This window comes from Macaca fascicularis, chromosome 7 (genome assembly GCF_037993035.2).
Source record: "Macaca fascicularis isolate 582-1 chromosome 7, T2T-MFA8v1.1".
Lineage (NCBI taxonomy): Eukaryota > Metazoa > Chordata > Mammalia > Primates > Cercopithecidae > Macaca > Macaca fascicularis.
Window position 1 is genome coordinate 58,804,048 of NC_088381.1, and position 22,975 is coordinate 58,827,022.

At 43.7% G+C, this 22,975-nt stretch overlaps 1 protein-coding gene across 1 annotated transcript in view; it reads right to left on the reverse strand.

The window, feature by feature from the left end:
- The window catches only part of TMC3 (transmembrane channel like 3), a 41,137-nt gene that overhangs the window by 2,962 nt on the left and 15,200 nt on the right, over positions 1-22,975 (reverse strand). Inside the window, exons 8-20 of the mRNA XM_015453172.4 lie at positions 21,789-21,936; positions 21,068-21,111; positions 17,049-17,196; positions 14,802-14,911; positions 11,731-11,809; positions 10,138-10,383; positions 9,286-9,414; positions 8,663-8,730; positions 6,342-6,470; positions 4,376-4,486; positions 3,638-3,763; positions 2,820-2,898; positions 1,568-1,610 (exon numbers count right to left, since the gene is read on the reverse strand). Coding sequence (XP_015308658.3) covers positions 1,568-1,610; positions 2,820-2,898; positions 3,638-3,763; positions 4,376-4,486; positions 6,342-6,470; positions 8,663-8,730; positions 9,286-9,414; positions 10,138-10,383; positions 11,731-11,809; positions 14,802-14,911; positions 17,049-17,196; positions 21,068-21,111; positions 21,789-21,936 — 1,460 coding nt within the window. The remainder of the gene's footprint in view (positions 1-1,567; positions 1,611-2,819; positions 2,899-3,637; positions 3,764-4,375; positions 4,487-6,341; positions 6,471-8,662; positions 8,731-9,285; positions 9,415-10,137; positions 10,384-11,730; positions 11,810-14,801; positions 14,912-17,048; positions 17,197-21,067; positions 21,112-21,788; positions 21,937-22,975) is intronic.

The following is a 22,975-nucleotide window of genomic DNA, read 5'->3' on the forward strand; positions in this document are numbered from 1 at the left end:
GGAGGCATTGTGAGAAGACAGGTGTCATGAGTTGCAAGAGTTTTATGACATCCAAGAGTTGGTCCACAAACAATTGAGTTCACTTACAAATACACCTAACCAGTGGGCAACAAACATTCTGTAATTCAAATGATTTCATCCCTGAAAGTTGGAGCTGGGAGTGTAGGAGGAATCAAGTGAACACAGGGCTTTATAGTGCTCCATCTGATGCTCCCATGAAGCAAAGCAAGTACTTAACAGATATGGGGCTCCAGTTCCTTATCTATTCAATGGAGATAATAAAGCTTACACAACAATTACGATTATTTGGAAACAGTTCACATGCATTCTGAAAAAAGATGTGGTCTTGAGCTGAAAAATGAACACCGGACAATGCTATTGTTATCCTGAAACAGTCTATGTGGGTTCTGGCTTTTGAAGGTGACCTGAACTAAATTTAATTATGCTTAATGGGCAAATAAGTGATGACAATTAGAGAGGCATTTTATGGCGTGAGCCACAGCCACTTTCAGTAATCATTATCAATTGTAGGCTTCTCTCTGAAAAGCTGATGGAGCAAGCAAGCATAATCCTTAGGCCTTAGGGCTCTTGCTCGGGCATTTTTCTGGAGAGGAATAGGTCCCTTCCAATTAGTGAAGTATTGCAACAGCTGTGTGAGCTAGCCCCTAAAGCCCTTCTGGGTCCCATTCTCATTCATGTACGCTGTGCCATGTTAATGGTGCCCAATAAGCCTTCTGGCTCACAGCACTCTGCTAGTGGTCCTGAGAAACAGATTCGTCTCCTTCGAGCTGCCCTTGCCCACTTTCTTCCCTTCAGGCCACAGCACACTTCTACACCACATGCTTCCATTCTCCCTGCTCTGCAGGGACAGGACAGAACCTAAGGAGGCTCAGGGAAGGGACCTGAGAGGGAACATTGCAAGGAAGAGATGGGCCACGGAGAGAAAGTACACAAAAGTGAACCAAAGAGATTCTTCGGGTTTTCATCCACATGAATGTGCTGATTTTCCTCTCCTACTTCAATACTTCCTTCTGGTTTTACACATGTTTTGGGATTATTCATGGGCCTGGATATGATATAAAAATTGAAGATTTAGAACAACATTTTTATCCCTAGACTTTATTTTATTGTGCCTAGTTACTTGTGAAAAACCACAGGTTATCAGGAATTTTTATTGGTAGTATACCGCAAACTACCTTAAATGGCTATATTTTTAAATGCCCACTAACTGAGACAGCAGATCTCCGCATTTAAAAAAAAATTAGGACAGGCACAGTGGCTCACACCTGTAACCCCAGCACTTTGGGAGGCCAAGGTGGGTGGATCACGAGGTCAGGAGTTTGAGACCAGCCTGACCAACTATGGTGAAAATATAAAAATTAACTGGGCATGATGGCATGCACCTGTAATGCCAGCTACTCAGGAGGCTGAGGCAAGAGAATCACTTGAACCTGGAAGATGGAGGTTGCAGTGAGCCGAGATCACGCCACTGCACTCCAGCCTGGGCGACAGAGCAAGACTCTGCCTCAAAACAAAACAAACAAAAAAAAGAAGCAGAAATACTTACCTTCTACCATCTGGGCAACCTTTTTCTTATCCTCTGATCTTGCCTAAAATGCAAATGATATGCATGTTTGTTTTGGCTTTAGCAGGAAGTAGTAACAAATATTATTCCTGGGGGAAGAAAAAAAGATTTACATGCCATACTTCTTACCTTGGACCATGACTGTACTACTATTGCCCCCTGTGGACAGTATGCTCTGGGCTCGGGCCTGTTATTTGAGTGAATAAATGCAGATACCTGAGAGCTGAAGTTTTATGCCTAGCCAATTTTATTTAGGGACAGCTAATTAATAGACCATGTTTAGATTCTGCCCGTAATAGTTTGCCTGAATCACAAAGAAAAAAATATAGATCAACAACACTGGAGATGTATGTTTCCACCAAAACGGCCTTTGTAACTCCAAATGAATTTCAAATTAGAAGCGAATTTGTGTTTCTTTGCGTGAATTGATGTTCGTGGGAGGTTTTTTTGGTTTTTGTTTTTTGTTTTTTTCCTGATAGAAGTGGAAGGAGTATTTTTGCATGGGTGAGGTCAGGGAGGCATCTGGGGCGCCAAATTTCATGAGGTACTTATTTTCAGGGCTGTGAAAGGACAGAGTCAGCATTACACTTACAGAGCCTCCTTAAATGTGGTGCTTTGGGAGCCTCACTGGCCTCATCCCAGTCCTGGGATCCCTCCTGGGGGTCTGGAGGACCCAGGGCACTAAGGGAACACCTGGGGTATGTGGAGGAAGAGAAATTGTGGAAGTTTTGGGAATGTGTGTTTCCCTGGGACTGCTCTGAGAGAGAGGGTTTGAGCCCCGCGGAGAGAAGGTAATGACAGCCGCAATGAAAGGATATGAAAGAGGTGAGGCTTTAGGGACAAACAGTGCTGCTGGGCTCAGATGCCCAAGTTGACAAGGATTGGGAAGGGGCCCTTTCTCTCCCTTGCCAATCTACCAGAGCTCGCAGAAGTGCCCGGCACACTGAGGGCTTGGGGTGGTCACAGGAGGGCACTGAAAGGCTTGAGGCAGCAGCAAGTTCCCTTGAGAAGGAAGAAAAACAGGAGCAGGCTTCTTCCTAGCAAAGGTGAGCCATCCTTGGGTAGTCTTAGAAATAACTGTTGGACTTCTGGGGATTGGTGGCCTTGCACCTTAGTGGGTGGCCAAGAGTCACAGAACCTTGAAGATGTGACCTCACTTGTATTCCCATGCTGGTGGGACATCAGTCATGTGGTTGACACACATTCATAATAGCAAAGTTCATTAAATACTTGCATTTTGGATCTGCATTTTGAGCTGGTGGTTGCTGAGCTTTAGCGACCGTGCGATGCTCTGGAGATAATAGATGAGCATGCTGGGACAGAACAACACAGGACAGTGAGTGAACTGCAACTCGCTTTTCTGCTTTTCAGACCACATTCCCTGCAGATAGTTGGCAGGAATGAGAGGCTCCCAGGCCAGATGTGGGCTACCCACTGACCCTCCACTAAGGACAAAATGTATCAGCAAATTCTCAAGTCAGTGAGCACTGGGAAGGGGCCGCTTTTGTTTTCTTTTCCTGGCTTTCCACAGCACCCTCATTGACCTGGAATTCTGTGCTAGTGATAGCAATAGGGAAGACCTGAAAATGGGGGAGAAGTTTTGCAGTCTATCAAGCTAAGAGTACAGGATCCACTCACTTTTATTTTTTTCCTTTAAACCAAAACAAGCCAAAGCTACTCAGCCGAGTTGTGAAATTCCTTTTCGGGATTATTTAAATTTCTGGAAAATGAGATGATGATAATAATGGCATTCAGCCCCATTCTAGTGATCACAGTAATTAACCAAATGGTGTTGATGGATCAATAACCACCTCGACAGCAATGGAGTGCTCCCTCACAGCCCCTCACTGAGACCCAGTGGCTGTGTCTCCATGGCACAGTGCCTCATGTGACTCTGGTGTATGACTCAGAGTCCCTGTTGAGATCATCAGGCTCTAAGCCTAAGTGATTTTTGAATGAACTAATAAATTTTATATAATTATTGGAAAGCAGCATTTGCTTGTTGGCCAAACACACAGAAGTCCCTCCAAAGCTGGCAGGTGTGGTACTCACAAAAGCAGGAGTACCCCGGGCAGGATGACCACGGGGCTACTGATGTGCCCAACCACGGAGCCAAACCACACGGGAAAGTCTTTCTCAATCGTTTCTGACACAATGTCATAAATTTTCTCTTGTCCACTGTGAGAAAGAAAAACATAACTCCAGATTTTATTGCTCTTGGCAGAAAGATGCTGCAAGACATCAGAAAATGGCTGGATGCCTGGAAGCCAATTCATAACATTCCTCAAATGATTTCATACTAATTAATATGGAGGATGGAAGATGGAGTCATTAATCACATTGCATGTATGTGTGTGTTCTAATCATGTACACTAAGGTAGACTAAATATTACATACATGTGTCAAAGCTGACTTGAATGCTAGATGAAGATGCTAGAGGGTTTTGCTTGAATACAGCTGGATAATATAGAAAAAAAAGTGCTGTGCACTGTGTTTTAATAAAACCATTCTGTGTTTTGACCAGGTAGAATGTCCACTAGCACAGAGCCATGCTGTTTTTCTTTTTCACTTTAAATGGATTATATTTTTTACCATGAGCACAGAGATGATTATACTAAAGGTAGCCTGCTATTAAGGAAAGAGAACTGGTCTTGAATGTAAAACATGTGGGTTTGCAATCTTTTTATCCTGTTTACCTGCTCTGTCAGCCGGGAGGACAATTCAGTTCAATATGATTTAATTCCCCTATAGCTGTCAGTCGCTTTGGGCAGAGCTGGGAACGAAACTTACCTGAATGGCCCACAGTTTAGAGATGGCTTGTATCGGACAATAGCAAAAATAGTTGGCAGCATGCACAGAAACAGCATGAACAGGAGCATTGACAAGTAGAAGTTGTTGGATCTGCAGATAAATCAAATGCCATGCATTAAGTTCACTCCATAGCCAGTTGCCAGGGTTGCATATGCCCAAAGAGCTGCCACAAAAATGGTTGCCCTGACTCTTTGCAAACTAAAAATCCTCCTCTCAGGGTTACCTGTGAATGGATCTGTCATAGGATCACATGCAGCTTAGAAACCTAGAAATCAGTATTCAAAGGAACTTCAAACCTCTCCCACCCAACCTGTTGATCTAATAAACATTTGCTGAGCACCTGTTCACCTCAAACCATGAGAGTGGTGAACTCACCCTGGCACCAAGGAGTTCCACACAGTAAACCCAATTTATGGAAAAATCTTAGAAGCATTGCCCATCCATCTGGGTCCTTACCTAATGGTTCCCTCTGCTATTCCCAGGCTTAAACTTGTCTCTTATGTCTCGGGATGGTTTGGCTCTTTTGTTTATGATTCCTGACTCTCTCACTTGGGTGTGATTTGCACTCAACTTCTCTGCACATGGCTGCCCAGGGTATGTGTTATGTCTGATTAAGTCCTGGTCCCTGAGCCCTAAGCTAGTGTCAGGGAGTTTGGATGCCCAGGGCTCCCCTGAGGGCAGCTTAGACCTGTTTGGTGTGCAAGGCCCTGTACACAGTTCAGAAAAGAGAATGAGGGGTCAATCTAGTTACTTTCAGCTAGTACTCTCTGTTGGTCTGTTTCTCTGTCTCTCTCTCATGAAAAAGACTTGACTAGAAGAGAATAGAAAATTTCAGAGAGCACAGAATGTAGTAAGAAAGTGGTAAGTTGTGAAACTTCGTTCTCTTTCTCTATCCACAGACACACATACATACATACATATAATAAATATATATACATATATACAACATATATAAATATATCAAAACATATATCTCTGAATGTATTAACATATGTGTGCTGTCACCAGATAAAATGTAAATGCATTGTCAAGTAAGTCATGAGCAAAAAGTTTGAAAGCCACTGATACGGACACACATAACCATTATGTCAAAGTAAAATAACCGAATCAAAGTATTTAGAATGTGTTATGAATTCACCAAAATGACTAAAATTAAAACAGATAAAAGAATAAGTGTTGGCAAGGTTATAGAACAATTGGAACTCTCATATAATGCTGCTAGACATGTAAACTGGGGTGATCATTTTAGAAAACCTTTTGGTGCCATTTGCTAAAGGTGAACATACGCCTGCCCTGTGGCCCAGCAATTGCATTCCTAGGTATATATGCAACAAAGACACTTAGGATGTCCAAGACAGCATTACTGATTATGGCTAACAGCTGGAAGCAACCTACATGCCCATCAACAGGAGCCAAGGATAAAGAAATTGGGGTGTATTTCCTCACTGAGGTGAATCTCACAAACACAATGTTGAGTGGAAGCAGTTGGGCACAAAGGAGCACATACCGTGTGTGTGTGATCACGTTTGCATCAAGTAAAAGCTAGGCAAGCCTAATTATGCCATTAGAAGTTGGCAGTGATTGGAATCGCATGCAAGTGGGCATGCTCTGGGTACCATTTGTGTTTTGTTTTTTGATCTGAGTGCCTTGTGTTCAGTTTTTGAAAACTCATCAGGCTGAACATTTATGATTTGTATACTTTTTTCTAAAGGATTATTAAACTTTGGCAAAAAGTTTTAAAAGTGTCATGAGTTCAAGAGGAGTGAGGATTCATTGAAAGAGTAAGGCATTGGAAATGGCTCTTGGAGGAGATAAAATTGGAGGACAGGCAGGATTTTGACAGGAAGAGAGTTGGCGGGACTCCTTGCTAGAGGACCCCTGGGTAAGGCAGACATGGATTGTATGTATACAGATATCTGCATAATCAGATCTTATTCTTACTCACCTTGAGGCTCGAAATACTTGCTGGTGGGGCACATTGCAGGTCAGCACAGCCCAGCTCCTCAGGTACATGAGCCCAATGAGTTTGAGAACATTGAATGCTGGGAGACATGGGGAGAAGAAGGCCCCCATCCTGGAACCATGAGGAAGGTCAGTTTGCATCTGTTCTCTTCCAGCCTATCTCCCAGGACTATGGAAGCCCCATGTAGGAACATGGTTCTAAGACTTTGGGGCTTACACCCTATGCTTAAAGAACTGGAGAAGCCCCTGAAGTCCCGAGACCACAACCCTCCACCTTCTAAAGATAAGACAAGTCACTGAAGGTGGGTGTTGATCCTATTTAAAAATATTCTCTTTGCAAAGGACAACTGTTTGTCTCTCTTTTCACAGTTGAGCAAAGGAAAATCCTCTTCTGGGAAGGAGGCAAATAATGGATAACTACTGTTTGGGGCCAGCTCCTGGTTTTGTTTATCTATGATGAGGACTATGTTAATAAATTACTGACTTTCAGGTTTAATCAACATATGTTGAGCACCTAGTTTTGCTGGATATGGCATTAAGCATCCTCACATATTTCAGTTTGTTTACTCTTCTGCAATAGTGATAGAAGAGGTAAATATCCAGTTGATAGACAACAAGGGTAGATATGGGGAAACCAAAGACATGTTGCTAAGCCAGACCCTGTATCATCCAAACCTGGGAGACTTGGGGAGTGAAATAACTGAGCCCACAGGCAAGAACCAGATGATCCCAGGAAAGCTGGGACTTATGGTCACCCTGAAAAGAAATGTCAACTAGGCGACAAAACCCATGTCTTCAGACTTCAGTCTAAATCAGTTTATATTGGATATGCATTCAATCTAATACTTGTGGAATTTGGGTTTAGTGGTGTGAAAATAAGCGTAGACATAAGAATATGTTCATAAGTAAAATGTTTCTAACAAGAAATGTTCAGTTGTCACTATCTGTTGGATGTTAGGCAAGACACTTAGCTTCTCTGCATTTCAGTTTTCTCATCTTTAAAAAGGGGAAGGTAATGGCAGTTACCTCAAGGGTTTACTATAAGGATTAAATTAGTTACTATAGGTAGAAAAGTACTTGATATCTAGCACTGTTAAATAAGTGTCACATATTATTTATTTTTATTTATTTATTTATTTATTTATTTATTGAGATGGAGTTTTGCTCTGTCACCCAGGCTAGAGTGCAGTGGCATGATCTCGGCTCACTGCAAGCTCCGCCTCCCGGGTTCATGTCATTCTCCTGCCTCAGCCTCCGGAGTAGCTGGGACTACAGGTACCCGCCATCATGCCTGGCTAACTTTTAGTATTTTTTAATAGAGACAGGGTTTCAGCGTGTTAGCCAGGATGGTCTCAATCTCCTGACCTCGTGATCTACCCGCCTCAGCCTCCCAAAATGCTGGGATTACAGGTGTGAGCCACTGCGCCCGGCCAATGTCACATATTATTTTTAATACTGTATTTGTAAAGATATTTTGCAAAATACAGCGGACTATAAGAACACAGAATTTGACAGGAGGCATATTACTTTATACCTCTCAATTGCCATGTATTTTACTGAATTATGATGAAGAGAGAGAGTGTTTTCTGGATGTATGGAACGTCCCAGGTTCTTCTTTTTTGTTTGCTTGTGTTTTAACAAATAGCACTATTTCTGGTCCAACAGGTAAAACCAGAGATGGTGGGATCATTTAAGGAGCTCTCCATTGCAGCCCACAGACACACGCATATGTGTGGGTGGGATCACAGGACCCCTTCAGCTCCTCAGTGTCTTCAAGGACAGGATTGCCATGGCCTGGGAGGTGCCATGGGTGAACAGACTTCCGTACTTCCTGCCTCCCCAAGGGTGGGCCTGCAGTCTGGGGGATGGCTGTGCTCCTGGGCTCAGTGTCTAAGTGAAAATTAGGAGGAAAATGGAGGGAGGGTGGCGAGCGAGGACAGACTGGCCAAGGTCCCCCCGCAGCCACTCCTGAAGTCCTCACTAAGGAGAAGCAGCCTCTCCTCCCAGCCTTACCCTAGTCCTCCCTAAGAGTGTATTCTGCTAGTTTCTGTGCAGATTTTTTTTTTTTTGGCTGTGACCAATAGTAGCTTAAACATGGATTATTTTCTTTTTAATTTCTTCCTGCAAATTTCTTAGGAAATCATCAATAAAATTAATATACATGTGAAATAGTTCTCTTGGAAACATCCTTTCTTAATGCTTATAACTGTGTTTATTATGGCCGTGCCCCATCCAGACTAAGTAAATTAAAATCTTAGCCCAGATGAGATGTAAGCAAAGGCAAGAAGAAACTTTGATACCTACCAAATCATTCCTTGGTTGTAGACTAAATGTAGCACATTCTCAGCTATTTTGAATTCTCCATATTCAGGCTGCAAGAGAAAATAAACTTGTGTATTAAACAAGTTCCAAAGTTCTTTGCATGAACCCATTTATTACAGACACTTATATAGACTTCTTTGCTTTTATGAGCACTTAGAGATCAGTGCTTGTGGGGCCCTCCCAGCAAATGGTAAATGTTAAGAAGGGGTGGGGCTGGGCCTTGTAACTTGTGCTGTAACCCCAGCACTTCGAGAGGCTGAGGCAGGAGTTCAAGTCAAGAGTTCAAAGCCAACCTGGGCAACATAGTGAGACCTCGTCTCTACAAAAAATTTTAAAACTAGCTGGGCATGGTGGCACATGCCTGTAGTCCCAGCTACTTGGGAGGCTGAGGCAGGAGGATCGCTTGAGCAAGACCCTGTCTCAAAAAAGAAACAAAAAAAAACAAGGAAGTAGAAGCTCAGCTTTCTGCACCTGTCTCCTCTTCCCACTTGTATTCTCTTTCCATGTGTGCCCCTCAGCTATGCTGGACTGTTTCCCAGCCTCAGCATGAGAAAGGATGGATTTGGCCATATAAACTTTCCCAACAGACACAGCATTTTACTTACAAACTTGTTTTCCAGATCCCAACACCAGTAGTCACTTAAGTACCGCACGAAAAGTCCTCGGAAGAAGTCTATGAGCAGAATGCTCGCCACGGTGAAGAGCATGTCAATGATGGAGAGCTTCAGCATCTCCTGAAACACAGGGTGTCCCTGGATGCCACCATGCCCCACCCTTCCCACGGTCACTCTTCCTTCGGGGTGCTCCTAATCTCTGTTCATTGCTGTGGGCCCCAGCCAGTGGGCCCCTCCAATGGCATCCTCATTTCTCATATTTGTAAGTTGCAGTGGGCAGAGGACTGGGCTTCTGGTACATAAACGGTGCTCAATAAACATTGGGTAATTTGAATGTGAATTTTGATATCTGAGGCCAGCATCACATGAAACTAGGAAGGAATATAAGGTCTGTGGTTCTGAGCTGCTGGAGACTCGAGGCTGGTGACTCATTTCCATGGGCTAATACCTTGGTGTTGAGGTTTTCTGTACAACATGGTTAAGGGTACAGATTTTGGAGCAAATTCCTGGGCTTAGGACTTCATTGTGCTCTTTACTATCTGTGTCCTTGGGCAAGTACTTGACCACCTGTGCCTCAGTTTCCTCATCTGTGCCTATAAGGTTAACAATAATAGGACTCTTATGAGGACCAAGCATTTGGAACAGGACCCAGCACATGGTCAATATTGTCTGAGTCTTTGCACTGATTACTTTTCTTTTCTAATTTTGAGACTTGGAAAATCATAAACCTCACTGAACTTTTCTTTCTTTTTCTATAAGATGGGGCAGGGACAGCTCAGAGAGTTGCAGGGGTTAAGTGATGAGATGGATATGACAGCACTTTGTAAGGGTAAAGAGAACCACCTGACCGACGTATGTCTCCCAGCACTGGTCTTGTGGACTCTGAGGGTAGAGGCTAGTCCTGTTCGCCTTTATGAGAGGCATGGTGTAAGCTGAAATGCTGGTCTCTTCCAAGGCCCATGTGCTGTTTCTCCTGAGCCCCATTCCAGGCCGAGATGTGGACCATTTCTCTTCTTCAGGGGCTGTCCTGGTTGCAAAGAAGGTGGTAGAATCTATCCAATGACTTGTGTTATTTTTGGTAGCCATTTCCTAGGGGGAGAGAGAGAGAGGGAAGGAGGTGAGAAAGAAAAATGGCGGTCCACATATTTGTAAATGAGAATCCATCATGGACCCCAAGGGTGTCATTGCATTGCTTGGGAGTAATCATTCATCCTCTTTCTCTTTCTAGACCACCACTTGACTAGAGTTGGCCCCAATAAGGGAACACAGTGGTGTAATGGATAGTATTTATTCATCCCTAGTAAGGGTCAGAAACTGTTTCAGGTAACACATGTTAACTCTACTTATCCTCAGAAGAGCTTTAGATAAGGATTATTACCCCGTGTTCAGATAAGATTGAAACTCAGTGAGTTGAAGCCTAATGCTCAAGGTCACGCTGCTAGTAAGTGTCAGGTAAAGACCCAGGTCTGTGTAACCTCAAAGCCCCAATGCAGAAAAATGACTCTCTGTGGCTTCATCTGCCTATAAGCCTTGAAATTTGATGTTAGTGTGGTATGCCTTGGGCATATAACCCTAAAAGAGCAACCCCTCTCTTCCTCCCTTTCCTCCACCATTCAGGATATCCTAATAGGTGGGACAGGTTGAAAGTGCACACCAGGTTGGGTGTGATGCCTCATATCTGTAATCCCAGCACTTTGGGAGACCAAGGCAGTGGAATCACTTGAGTCCAGGAGCCTGAGACCAGCCTGAGCAACATGGTGAAACCCCATCTCTATAAAAAAATTTAAAAAAAAATAGCCAAATATGGTGGCATGCAGCTCTAGTCCCAGGTACTCTGGAGGCTAAAATGGGAGTACCACTTGAGCCCAGGGAGGTTGAGGCTGCAGTGAGCAGTGCTTGTGCCACTGCACTCCAGCCTGGGCAACAAAGTGAGGCCCTGTCTCAAGAAAGAAAAAAAAAAAAAAAAGGTGGACATCAAAGATACCCTAGGCTGGGAGCAGATACTCCTGCTGGGCTGGGATAGTAAGTCCATTCTGAACTGTTCCCCATGAAATGATTATTCTGTCCTGACTTGCTAAGTGAGTCTCATGGCCTTCTGCTCTTCCTGTGATCATTTGCAATAGCTGTTGATAGCCTTTTCCTGATGGGATTCAAAGAAATGGGATAGTATGATATAAAGAGTCAAAAATTCTGGAGTTCTCATCCCAGCACCATCACTTACCAGCCATGCACTGTAGCCTGAATTTCTTTATATGGGAAGCAAGGATAATTTTTCTCTCCTTACCTTGAGAAGACTCCAGCAAAGTCAAGTTTTGCACATGATTATGGAGTACAAGTACAATCAGTGATCCTGTCCACGATGATGACCCTGGTGTTGGGAGGAGGTAGCAGAGAGGGCAGAGGTGGGGCAGACAACTCTCTGGAATGGACACTCACCTCAATGCTCATGCTGTTAACCTTGTCCAGGAGAGCAATGATCAGGCTGTAGAGATTTCCCAGATACAGCACAAGGACCCTGAAAGCCACAAGCCCACCTTGAGAGACAAGACCATGACACACAAGTCCACGGTTCTAGAGCCCCCATATGGTTCTGGAGACTGTCATAGATGTATTAAGGCAGTGGCTGCCACACTTGGTTTCCTTTAGAGTCACCTCGAGGGCATTTTTAAAAAGACAGAATTCCAGAATCCACCCTTAGTAGGTCTGGAAGGGCTCTGAAAATCATTTTACAGCCTTTCCAGGTGATTCTGCTATGGCCTATCCTTGGATCTGTACTTTACAAACACTAGTGTAGCAGAAAGTGTGAGTTTAGGAAGTGGGGCCCTAACATGTGGTTTATGAGTCATGCTTTCTGGTTTATGAATTGATTTCCCATGCGTTATCTCACTTGATCCTCACAACAGCTCTGTAATAATCCCCACTTAAGGTACAAGTGTATGAAGCACAGAGGGAGCTAAGTCACCAGCTCAAGTTCACACAATTAAAAAGCAGCAGAATGCAATTTTGGGACCTCAGTGCCCCACTTCTGAAATGCAGGCTGGGCCCCTCAGAAGCACTGAAAAGCTGTGGGTACAGCTACACCCTGTCAGCCACTGGGAGTGAATGGAATCTGCCAGCAACAGTCTGGATCAGCCAATGATCAAAGACTTGATGTCAGCTTCCCCAGTGCTGGAAGGTTTTGAAAACACATCATGGAATTTCCAGGATGCAGCCTTGGGTCTTACTGGAAACCTGTCTGGGAAAATGAAGTGAGAAAGGAAATGACAGGTTTATACACACTTCAGTGAGACAACACGTAGCCCTTAGAGAAAAATGAAACCAATTGATGGGAGAATCATGAAACCAATTGAGAAAGTTGATGGGAAAGCATCTTTATCTTGAGGAAAAGACTCCAAGTTGAAACCATCTCCCCAGGCCTTCCACATCTCCTCAAGTATAGAGTTGACCACCCGTGTGCAGGCAGTGGGCAGAGAAACAGGAAAGTGGTGTCTCCAGGGGGTAGCATTGTAGCTCACATCGGCTCTCCCTCTGAATTGAGAAAGGATTCCCGTGGGCACAATGCACTTACAGTACTGAGTACAAGGCAAGTCCCTCAGTGTGTATTCAGTAAGTGGTGGCCAAAGGAAGGATTGAATGCATTTCCTCTCCTGCTGTCTCAGCATTACCATCACTCTATGCCTTGGATAGAAGCTAATACAGTCTGCTGGTGAGTTAATGGAACTGAAATAATATGTCTTATGTTTATTACCAGAATTAGCCCTAATTTGTCTGGGGGAAGTCTCTGATGCCTCTGTTTCTCTAGTTTTGAACATGAATAATGAGGCCAATTTATATAATAGCATTGCCTTTAGACCAAATGCAATAATGGAATTGATTCCACCCAATACTTGCTAGTGAGGAAGGAGCTTCTCTCTTGCAGGTCAAAAGACATGTTGGATGGAGCAGAAAGAACAAGGAATAGGAGCCAGGGAGCTGAGAGGCTCATCCCAGATCTGCCCTGGGCCATGAAGGTTTGACCAACTCCATGCTCTTCCTAGTCATGTTTTCTCTCTTTGAAATGACAGTTGAATTTCAGGAGTTGGAAATTACGGCTTTCAAGCCAAACCATACCCTTGCCTATTTTTGTCAGTAAAGTTGTATTGGAACACGACCACACCTGTTCATCGCCTTATGGTCTGTGGCTGCTTTCATGCTAGAACCTTAGGGTTAAGTAGTGGTGATACAGACTTACCCACAAAACCACAAATATTTACTATCTAGTTCTTTTTGGGAAATGTTTGCCAATTCCTGAATGAGAGCAAATCTTCCCAAAGTAGTCTGTGGAAAATTAGTTCTATAGAATGTTATTAGGTGTTACAAAAGGAAACGGGGAGAAACCAGTGTAGACCAGGGTGAAGGTGTGAGCAGGTAAGAAGGGCTCTCACTGCCTCCCTCTGCCACATTCAGTTTAACAATGCCTCACCCAGCCCTACTACAGTAGCTGAATTTGTAGATGAAGAGACCATACTCCAGGGAGGACAGGCAGATTTTTCAGGAAAATACTGATAAAGCCAGTGCTCAAAATGAGTGTGGCTGTTCCGACTCCCACAGAAGGTATTCCAGGACGTTCCCTTGGGTACACCAGTCTTCCCCAACCACCTGCTGTCACAGCCACTGACCATCCTGGCAAAGCTTCCAGGCATATCCACAAGGAACTCTTTGAGTCTATACTTTAGGGGAACTGTCCACAAAGCGTTGACTGTTCTTATTGCATCTGGAAAAACAACATGCGTCCCTCTCACCACTCAGAGTTAAACCACGGAGAAAACAGAACAGTGAGGAAAACCAAACACACTGCCAGTCCTCTTCTTGGTTCCCTTTTGTTCATTTGTTTGTTTGTTTGTTTTGGAGTTTTGCTTTTGTTGCCCAGGCTGGAGTGCAGTGGCGTGATCTCGGCTCACCGCAACCTCTGCCTTCCGGGTTCAAGCGATTCTCTTGCCTCAGCCTCCTGAGTAGCTGGGATTACAGGCATGCGCCATCACGCCCAGCTATTTTTTTTTTTTTTTAGTAGAGACAGGGTTTCTCCATGTTGGTTAGGCTGGTCTTGAACTCCCGACCTCAGGTGATCCACGCGCCTTGGCCTCCCAAAGTGCTGGGATTACAGGCGTGAGCCACTGCACCCAACCCTTGGTTCCCTTTTGTGTCCTCTTTTTCTGCCTGTTCTTCCTTTCTTCCTTTCCTTTCTCCTCCTCCTCCTCATCCTCTTCTTCTTCTTCATTCCTTTTCATCCATTTCTTCTACCCTTGTCATCCTGGTCCTCCTCCTCCCTTCCTCCTTCTATTCTCCTGCCTCCTCCCCTATCCCTCCTCTTGGGTTATGCTTTTCTTGAGTTGCATCCATACGTAAAGTTCTGTGCTGAGTGTCTGAGAGAAAAGAAGCAAGCCCTGGTTCTTGAGGCACTTACATTCCCACTGTGAGTGGGCACATGTGTGAGCCACAGGTGGCATTTCTGGGCAGGACTGTTGTACCTTGCAAGCTGGAAGCGCAGCGTGGTCCTGGGGTGGTACATCTCTAAGGCAGCAATGAGGTCAAAGGCTGATGGTGCTATCATGGTGACGAGGGAGACCACCACACTGACCTGTTGAGAGAGCACATGCCAGAGCCAGGCATTCCCAGGACCCCTGATCAAGCCTCACCATGTGCATTTGATCTCTTTCACTAATATTGGATCAGTGGGTATCCACAGGGTCCTTGGATCCTCCATGGAAAATCTCCCCAAATCTCTGCTAATTAGCTTTTTTCAAAAGGCGGCCACCACTTTATCATGGCCTTTTTTTTTTTTTTTTTTTTTGAACTCTCCTTAAATGTTCTGAGGACACTCATACACGCCATTTGGGATTCACTAGGCCACGTGCGGTGGCTCACACCTGTAATTCCAACACTTTGGGAGACTTGTGAGGCTGCAGGAGAATTGCTTGAGGCCAGGCATTGAAGACCAGCCTGGGCAACACAGCAGGATTCCATCTCTACCAAAAAAAAAAAAAAAAAAAGAAAAAATCTGGCACATGCCTATGGTCCCAACTCATTGGGAGGCTGAAGCAGGAGAATTGCTTGAGGCTAGGCATTCAAGATTAGCCTGGGCAACACAGCAAGACCCCATCTCTACCAATAAAAAAAAGGGGGGGGGGCAAATGCCTATGGTCCCAGCTTGTTGGGAAACTGTGGCAGAAGAATTTCTTGAGCCCAGAAGTTCGAGGCTGCTGTGAGCTGTGATTGGACCACTGCACTCCAGCCTGGGCAACAGAGTGAAACCTTGACTCAAAAAGCAAAAAGGATTCACTAACATTTCTGCCACAATTTCCCCAATTACCATCTCACAGTATTTATACTTCCCTGACCTTGGATGGAAGACAGAAATAACTGCAACTATTACCAATAGAAAAGGAAAGCCTGAGAGGTAATGTAATATTCTTTCTGTACATGGAAGATTAATTATCTAGAGAATTATGCCCGGCTTTTGTTTCTCTGTACTTACAGCAGAAGAAAGAGGAGTTTTAGCTGGTACAGATGTTTGAGATAAAATAAGAAATAATTTCTGAATATATCTTTAAAAAATTATTCATATTTCTATCTGTAAACATACAAGTACACGGTAATTCAATTGGCATAAAATAGAGGCATGGGAAAAGGTTACCTAGGGTAGAGTAGACTCAGATTTTGATAAATTACTGTACATTGATAAATATGCACATGGCAAATTGATGACCATCTTACACACCTTTCTTTTTAAATCCCAACAGGGGGTAATAATTTTCATAGAAATGATCTGAGAGGTGGTTTTTGTGCTATTTCTGCCTTTCAAATATGTACAGATAAATTGGGCCAACTTTTCAGGACAATGGTCTTAAAATGAATATTTAGAATTCCAAAATTATTCATAAGCATTCACTTGGTGATTTTCTATTTATGAGAATATTCACAAAACGGAGGTCGGGGGAAGATGATTGTTTAAAAAATAAACCATTTGTGTAGAGCTGGTTCTGGAAGCATTATTTGTCATTTAGATATTCAGAAACTACCTAAATATTCACAAATGGCACCTGGTGAACTTTAATCCATGCGATGGAATATGTGCAGTTGTTAATTCCAATCTGCAGGTAGAATCAATCTGTGGAACATGGATGTGAAGAAACAGATGTGCAAAAGGCAAAACACAGTCGGTGGGGCTCAAGGTAGAGAACAGTGTGAATGCTTGAAGGCGTTTTTGAATCAAACTCTTTCCCAAAGGAGATGAATAAAATTGCCCTTCTGGCTCAAAGTCCTTATAGTCCATGCTCTAGGACAAGAGGACTAAAGTTTTTTCCTAGAGGTATTCCCACCTAACCCACATAAGGAACAAAGAGGCAGGCTACTTTTCTGTCTCTCTCTCTCGTGTTTTTATTTTTGTTTTTGGTTTTTTGAGATGGTCTCACTCTGTTGCCCACACTGGAGTGCAGTGGCATGATCTTGGCTCACTGCAGCCTCTGTCGCCTGGGTTCAAGAGAGTCTCCTGCCTCAGCCTCCCAAGTAGCTGGGACTACAGGTGTGCACCACCACACCTAGCTGATTTTTGTATTTTTAGTAGAGACAGGGTTTCACCATGTTGGCCAGGCTGGGCTCGAACTCCTGACCTCAAGTGATCCACCTGCCTCCCAAAGTGCTGGGATTACAGGCATGAGCCACCGTGCCTGGCTATGTCTCTTTTCTAGGGTGCTGCGGGTAATGGCAGTTGGTACCTCATTCTTTTCCCAAAGTGTCAGCTCCTTCTTCGACTGCTCCAGCTTCTGGGACCGGTCCACCACAAAGTAGATGAGATAAATGCTTCCAGCCAATGAGAGAAGCACCAGGATGTTGGCAATAATCCTCAGGCAGATGGTCACTGCCCTGGGGAGAGAAGCAGGCATGAGGACAGCACACAGGGTCCTGCTCACAGCACCGCGATGCAAGGACAACACTACTTGGGGACTGGAACACATCCACTGCCAAGAGGATTCTCTGCCCTGAAGCATCAGTGCTCTTCCAGCCCACCTCACCCCATACCCTAGAATTCCTCATTTCCTAAGAGATCAACAACCAGTCATAAATTCAACCAGCCTGCATCAGTGGGGCTTGAAACAAACAGACGAACAAATAAACGCCTCTGGTTTTAGAGACAGAGTTATTTGGGTTTCAGTTCTAGCTTTGCTACTTAAAATTGGAGTCTTGTGGTATGCACATTAAAGATATAGGAATTCAAGTAAATGTGTTCAGCAGAGGGAGGGAGGAAGGAAGGCAGGGAAGAAGAGAGGAAGGGAGGACACATGATTCGGCCTGTCATCCCATATAATGAATATGACATTGTACAGTCATGTGCTGCACAATGGCAATTTGGTCATTGACGGAATGCTATACGACGGTGTTCCATAAGATTATAATGGAGCTGAAAAACTCCTACGGCCTAGGATATTGTAGCACAATGCATTGCCCTCACATGTTTGTAGTGATGCTGGTATAAACAAGCCTACTGCACTACCAGTTGTATAAAAGTATAGTACATGCAAGTATGTACAATACATATTTGATAATGATATTAAGTGGCTGTTACTGGCTTAGGTATTTACTATGCTTTTTAAAATCATTATTTTAGGGTATACTTCTACTTATTTAAAACAAAATGTTAACTGTAAAACAGCCTCAGGCAGGTCCTTCAGGAGGCATCCAGGGTAAGGCACTGTTACCATAAGAGATGACACCTCCGTGCGTGTTATTGCCCCTGAAGACCTTCCAGTGGGACAAGATGTGGAGGCGGAAGGCAGTGATATTGATTATCCTGACCCTGTGCAGGCCTAGGCTAATATGTGTGTTAGTCTTTTGTTTTTTTGTTTGTTTGTTTGTTTTTGTTTTGTTTTGTTTTGTTTTGAGACGGCATTTTGCTCTTGTTGCCCAGGCTGGAGCGCGATGGTGCAATCTCAGCTCACTGCAACCTCTGCCTCCTGGGTTCAAGCGATACAGTCTCCTGAGTAGCTGGGATTACAGGCGCTTGCCACCACGCCTGGCTAATTTTTGTATTTTTAGTGGAGACAGGATTTTCCCATGTTGGTTAGGCTTGTCTCAAAACTCCTGACCTCAGGTGATCTGCCCACCTTGGCCTCCCAAAGTGCTGGGATTACAGGTGTACACCACCATGTCTGGCCTGGTCTTAGTTTTTAACAAAAAGTGTAAAAAGTAAAAAAAAAATAAAAATAAAAATAAGACAAAGCTTGTAGAATAAGGATACAAAGAAAAATGTTTTTTGTACAGCTGTACCATGTGTTTGTGTTTTAAGTATTACAAAAGAGTCAGTTTTTAAAATTTAAGAGTTCATAAACAAGTGACAGTAAACTAAGATTAATTTACTATTAAAGAAAGAAACCTTAAGAAATAAATTTAGTGTAGCCTCAATATAGAGTGTTTATAAAGTCTACGCTAGTATGCAATTGTGCCCTGGGCCTTCACATTCACTCATCACTCATTCACTGACTGACTCAGAGCAACTTCCAGTCCTGCAAGCTAATTCATGGTAAGTGCCCTATACAGGTGTACCATTTTTAAATCTTTTATACCACATTTTATTGTACCTTTCTATGTCTAGATATGTTTACATACACAAATACCATTGTGTTACAATTGCCTACAGTATTTAGTACAAGTGGCATGCTGTTCAGGTTTGCAGCCTAGGAGTAATTGGCTACACTATATAGCCTAGGTGTGTAGTAGGCTATACCATCTAGGTTTGTGTAAGTACATTTTATGATGTTCACACAAGGACAACATTGTGTTAAGACACGTTTCTTAGAATGCAATCCCATCACTATGCAACATCTGACTGTATTCCTTTGGTAGTTTCTTAATTGTCTTTTCCCTTTAGAAGAAAGCTCTAAGCTTTTTAGCCTTTTTCAATGCTGTTATCTTCAGCTCTTAAAACAGGCTTAGCATATATGGATGCTTCATAAATATTTGCTAGATGAATAAGTAAATAAAGGAGCAACTAGTGGGAGACACGGGGCTCATCTCTTTCCTAATTTGGTCTCACTTCTCATATGCCTCTGATAGTGAGGGCAGATGTGTGAATCAGTAATGATTCTAGTACTTACATACATGTTTCAGGTTTTAACTGAAACACATCCATTTTTTTTCTAACACTGGAGAACAACTCCCTGTCTGACTTCGATTGGCCTATTTTGAAGGTACCTTCTTCTGCCAACTTTGGAGCTTGTCTGAGCCTGGCTAAGGCCTGGAATCCCAGGCCTTTTTGTAGGTAGTTTATGTGGAAAGTGATCCCAGAAACCAGGAGTGCAGGTCCTGGAGTGGAGCAGGAAAGAGGGGCCATCAGTACAAGGATATGCAGTGGGGCTGGCAGCAGCTAGAGGCAAATGCAGGGCCTTCTGAGGGACTTATGAAATGCCTGACAGAACTGTCTGCCCAGTGCGAAATAGGAAAGCATTTATTCTATTCCCAGCGGTCCAGGGTAGCTCCATGAGCATTCACTCCCAGCATTGCACCCAGCCTCTTGGTTGCATGTGCATGTGTGTTGACTGGGATCTTGTGGATGCCCTACACAGCAGCCTCAGAAGATCCCTGGGGCACCAAACAGTGGGTACTAGCAAGGGGTACATGCATGCAGCTGGTGGTAGCCTGCACAGTCCTGCCCAGTAGCAAGGGCTGGAGAAAGGTATGGCCAAGAGGATTTGAAGGGACACCCAAGGTATACCATCTTCTCCATGAAATTTCTACCCACTGGGGACCTTGGGCAGGTCATAACACCTCCCTCTACATGTGTTTTGGCCCTTGATTTGCACAGTGAGGAAACATTCCCAAATGAGACGATAAATGTCACTTTGCTTGGTAAAAATGACAACATGGCACAGTACGTTATTATTATTACCAACTCTGGTGGAGGAGAACTACAGAGGGAGAATCAGATGGCAGAATCCCATACTTTTATTTTGTAGGTGAGGAACTTCCAGTTCATGAAGTTCAGAAGCATTTCCCAGGTCATCGACATTAATGACAAAGAGAGGACTAGAATCCATGTCTTCTGACTCCCTATGGACAGCCCTTTTCGACTCCTCTCCCACTCCCTAAGCTCCGTCATTATTCCAGAGGCTGGGTGTGTTTCCTTAATTCCCCATGTCCTTTTCTACAAGTCCTCTGAAAGGGCTTTCTGCACTGTAGAAAGTAATCATGAGGGCTAAATAACCAGTAAGGATGTGGGATGAACAGATCTACCTGTCTCCATGAAGTCAGGGCCATTGCCCTTCCCTGGGAATGGCTTTCCCTTTCATTAGTTCTCTGGTTGAAGGGCTTCACCCTCACCAGCATAGCTCTCAAGATCTCGAGAAGAATCTTGAACCTAGGAAATCATCTTGAAAGGCTTGTGAACATCAACTGGATAATATTTGTGTCTTATGACTTGTTTCTAAATAAAGCTAGTCTTAACAGCATAAGTTGGTGCTCAAAGTACCTCTTTTATTATCTAAGTAAAAGAGTAAGAAATAAGAAACTGGTCAATTTCAGACCCTCTCACCCTTATTACAGGATCTATGGAAGGAGGAAGTCATCCTAAATATTGCTAAGGAAAAAGTCATTCAGTTCCCTCAGATCACATTATGAGAAAGGAAGAAAGAAGAGCTGCCTGACAATTATCAAAATAAGATATAGATGATCTGGTAGTTTTTGTACCAAACTAAAAACAAAACTTATCAATGAATTCAACATGGGGAGTAATAATACCTACAGGTTTTTGCTTTTCTTTTTCTCCTGTTCTTCCAGTATAGCTTCCTTTAAGAAAAATACATACAGCAATAAAAGCTTAACATCATCATTAATTATAAATCATTAGAAATAATTTACCCAGTAATTTAGCTCATACCTTCATTGTCTAGGACTTTATTCTGAAGGATTCAATTGATGTAAATGAATTAGATATCAATGATCTAATAATCAATTGAAAAAATATATTGGCGGTTGGGAAGAGGGATTGGGAGATAGTATGGCTGTAATAATTTAAATTAAGTAATTTTTTTTCTCAAAATAGTGCACCATTTAGCTGTCTGTATAGTTCAATAGAGCTAAGTCTCTGAATATTTTTGATTGCATTATTTTCTAAGAAGTAAAAGTCTATATCCCTCACATATATGTATTCATTCATTTTCAGGTTATATACATGCAACATGGTAATAATCCATTATGTAAATTATCTAAAATATACAAACTGAAATTTTAAAAGGATAAAACGGAAAAATTTAAAAAGAAAGAAGTTTCAAAATGTTTCTGCCTCCCTTCATTGAGTCATTTGGTACATTTCCTGGAGCATGTTCACCTCACTTTGGAAACAACTGCCCTGGACAATGAACATCAATGGGAAAAGGATGGTTCTGGCTTCCAGCTGAGGACTGGCGGCTGGCTCTGACCCCGGGCTGCCCACCCCCGCAGGCTGCACAGGCCCACTCACTCACCCTGATGCTGTTCACGATGGCAGCTGTTTTGCTCTCTGCAGCCTCTGGGTTTCCAATGAGGTAATCCCAGGCACAGAACACCCGCCAGCAGAAGGTGTAGTTTTCATTGGAAGCACTGGCAAGGCTCATGCGGGAGTTCTTAGCCATCCTGCCAAAGAGGAGCACAAACAGGTTATAGGAGTCTCAGGAATAGGGGGCTGGAGCTAGCACCCACGGAGCCTGTGTGAATTAGAATAGGCTGCTCCCCTCTGGGTGGACGCAGCTCCTCAGGTCACGGCTTGGACAGCACAGCACCGACTGGATTTCAGCCTGTACTTGTGACCTCAGCAACAGTTTGGAACAGCGTGAAAACTGTGATGGCCCATTATTGTATGAGTTCATTTGACAAGGGGTCCCACCACTGTGGTACCCAGCAGGTCACTGCAGGTGTGTGTGCCCCAGTAGCCAGCTTTTCTCATCTCTGTGCAGCTGTGATTGTGAAATAAAATATTTCCTTTGAATCAGTCTTCTTGGAGCTCCTTCCCGTGGGAACTCTACCCCATGGGACTCCACATAACATGCTGGGTCCCTCTTTCACACATTTCTTTAGATATTTGAAGGCAGGAGTCATGAACCCTCCTTAGGTGAAACTCTCCCTACTTTTCAGAGCCTTTCTCCTGCAATAAGCTCTCCTTTCCATCCATATTTCTTGCTTCCAAGTTTGCTCTAATCTGTCTCTTATGTCTAGTAAAGGGCCGAGTCTTCGATGTGGGTCCTGGAAGCCACCAGGAGCTAACCTGGAAAGCTTCAGGGGAACTGAAGGCCCCCAGGTCATTATGCACATCCTCAAGTATTGTTTATTTGTTTATTGTCTCTTTTACCCCAAACCACTTCTATCTGCATTTTGCTAACATTCCACAAGTGGGTAGGGCGATGAACGGTGGTTACACAATCAAGCAGAAGCAGCAGGTGAGCCAGCGTGGGTGGGGCCAGCTTTTCCGGGGGTTTGGAGCCTCCTTGTCAGTCTGCATTTCTCTAGCTCCCACACGGAAGCTTGGAATGGTAAGCCAGAAGGGAACCTGGTGATATTCTGAGGCAACGTGCCCATTTTACAGATGAGGCCCAGGGAAGGAAGGTGAGCTCCTGCAGGTTTCACAGTGAGGGTGGTGCAGGGCTCCTAACCCCACCAGATTGTTTCTTTTGCATTT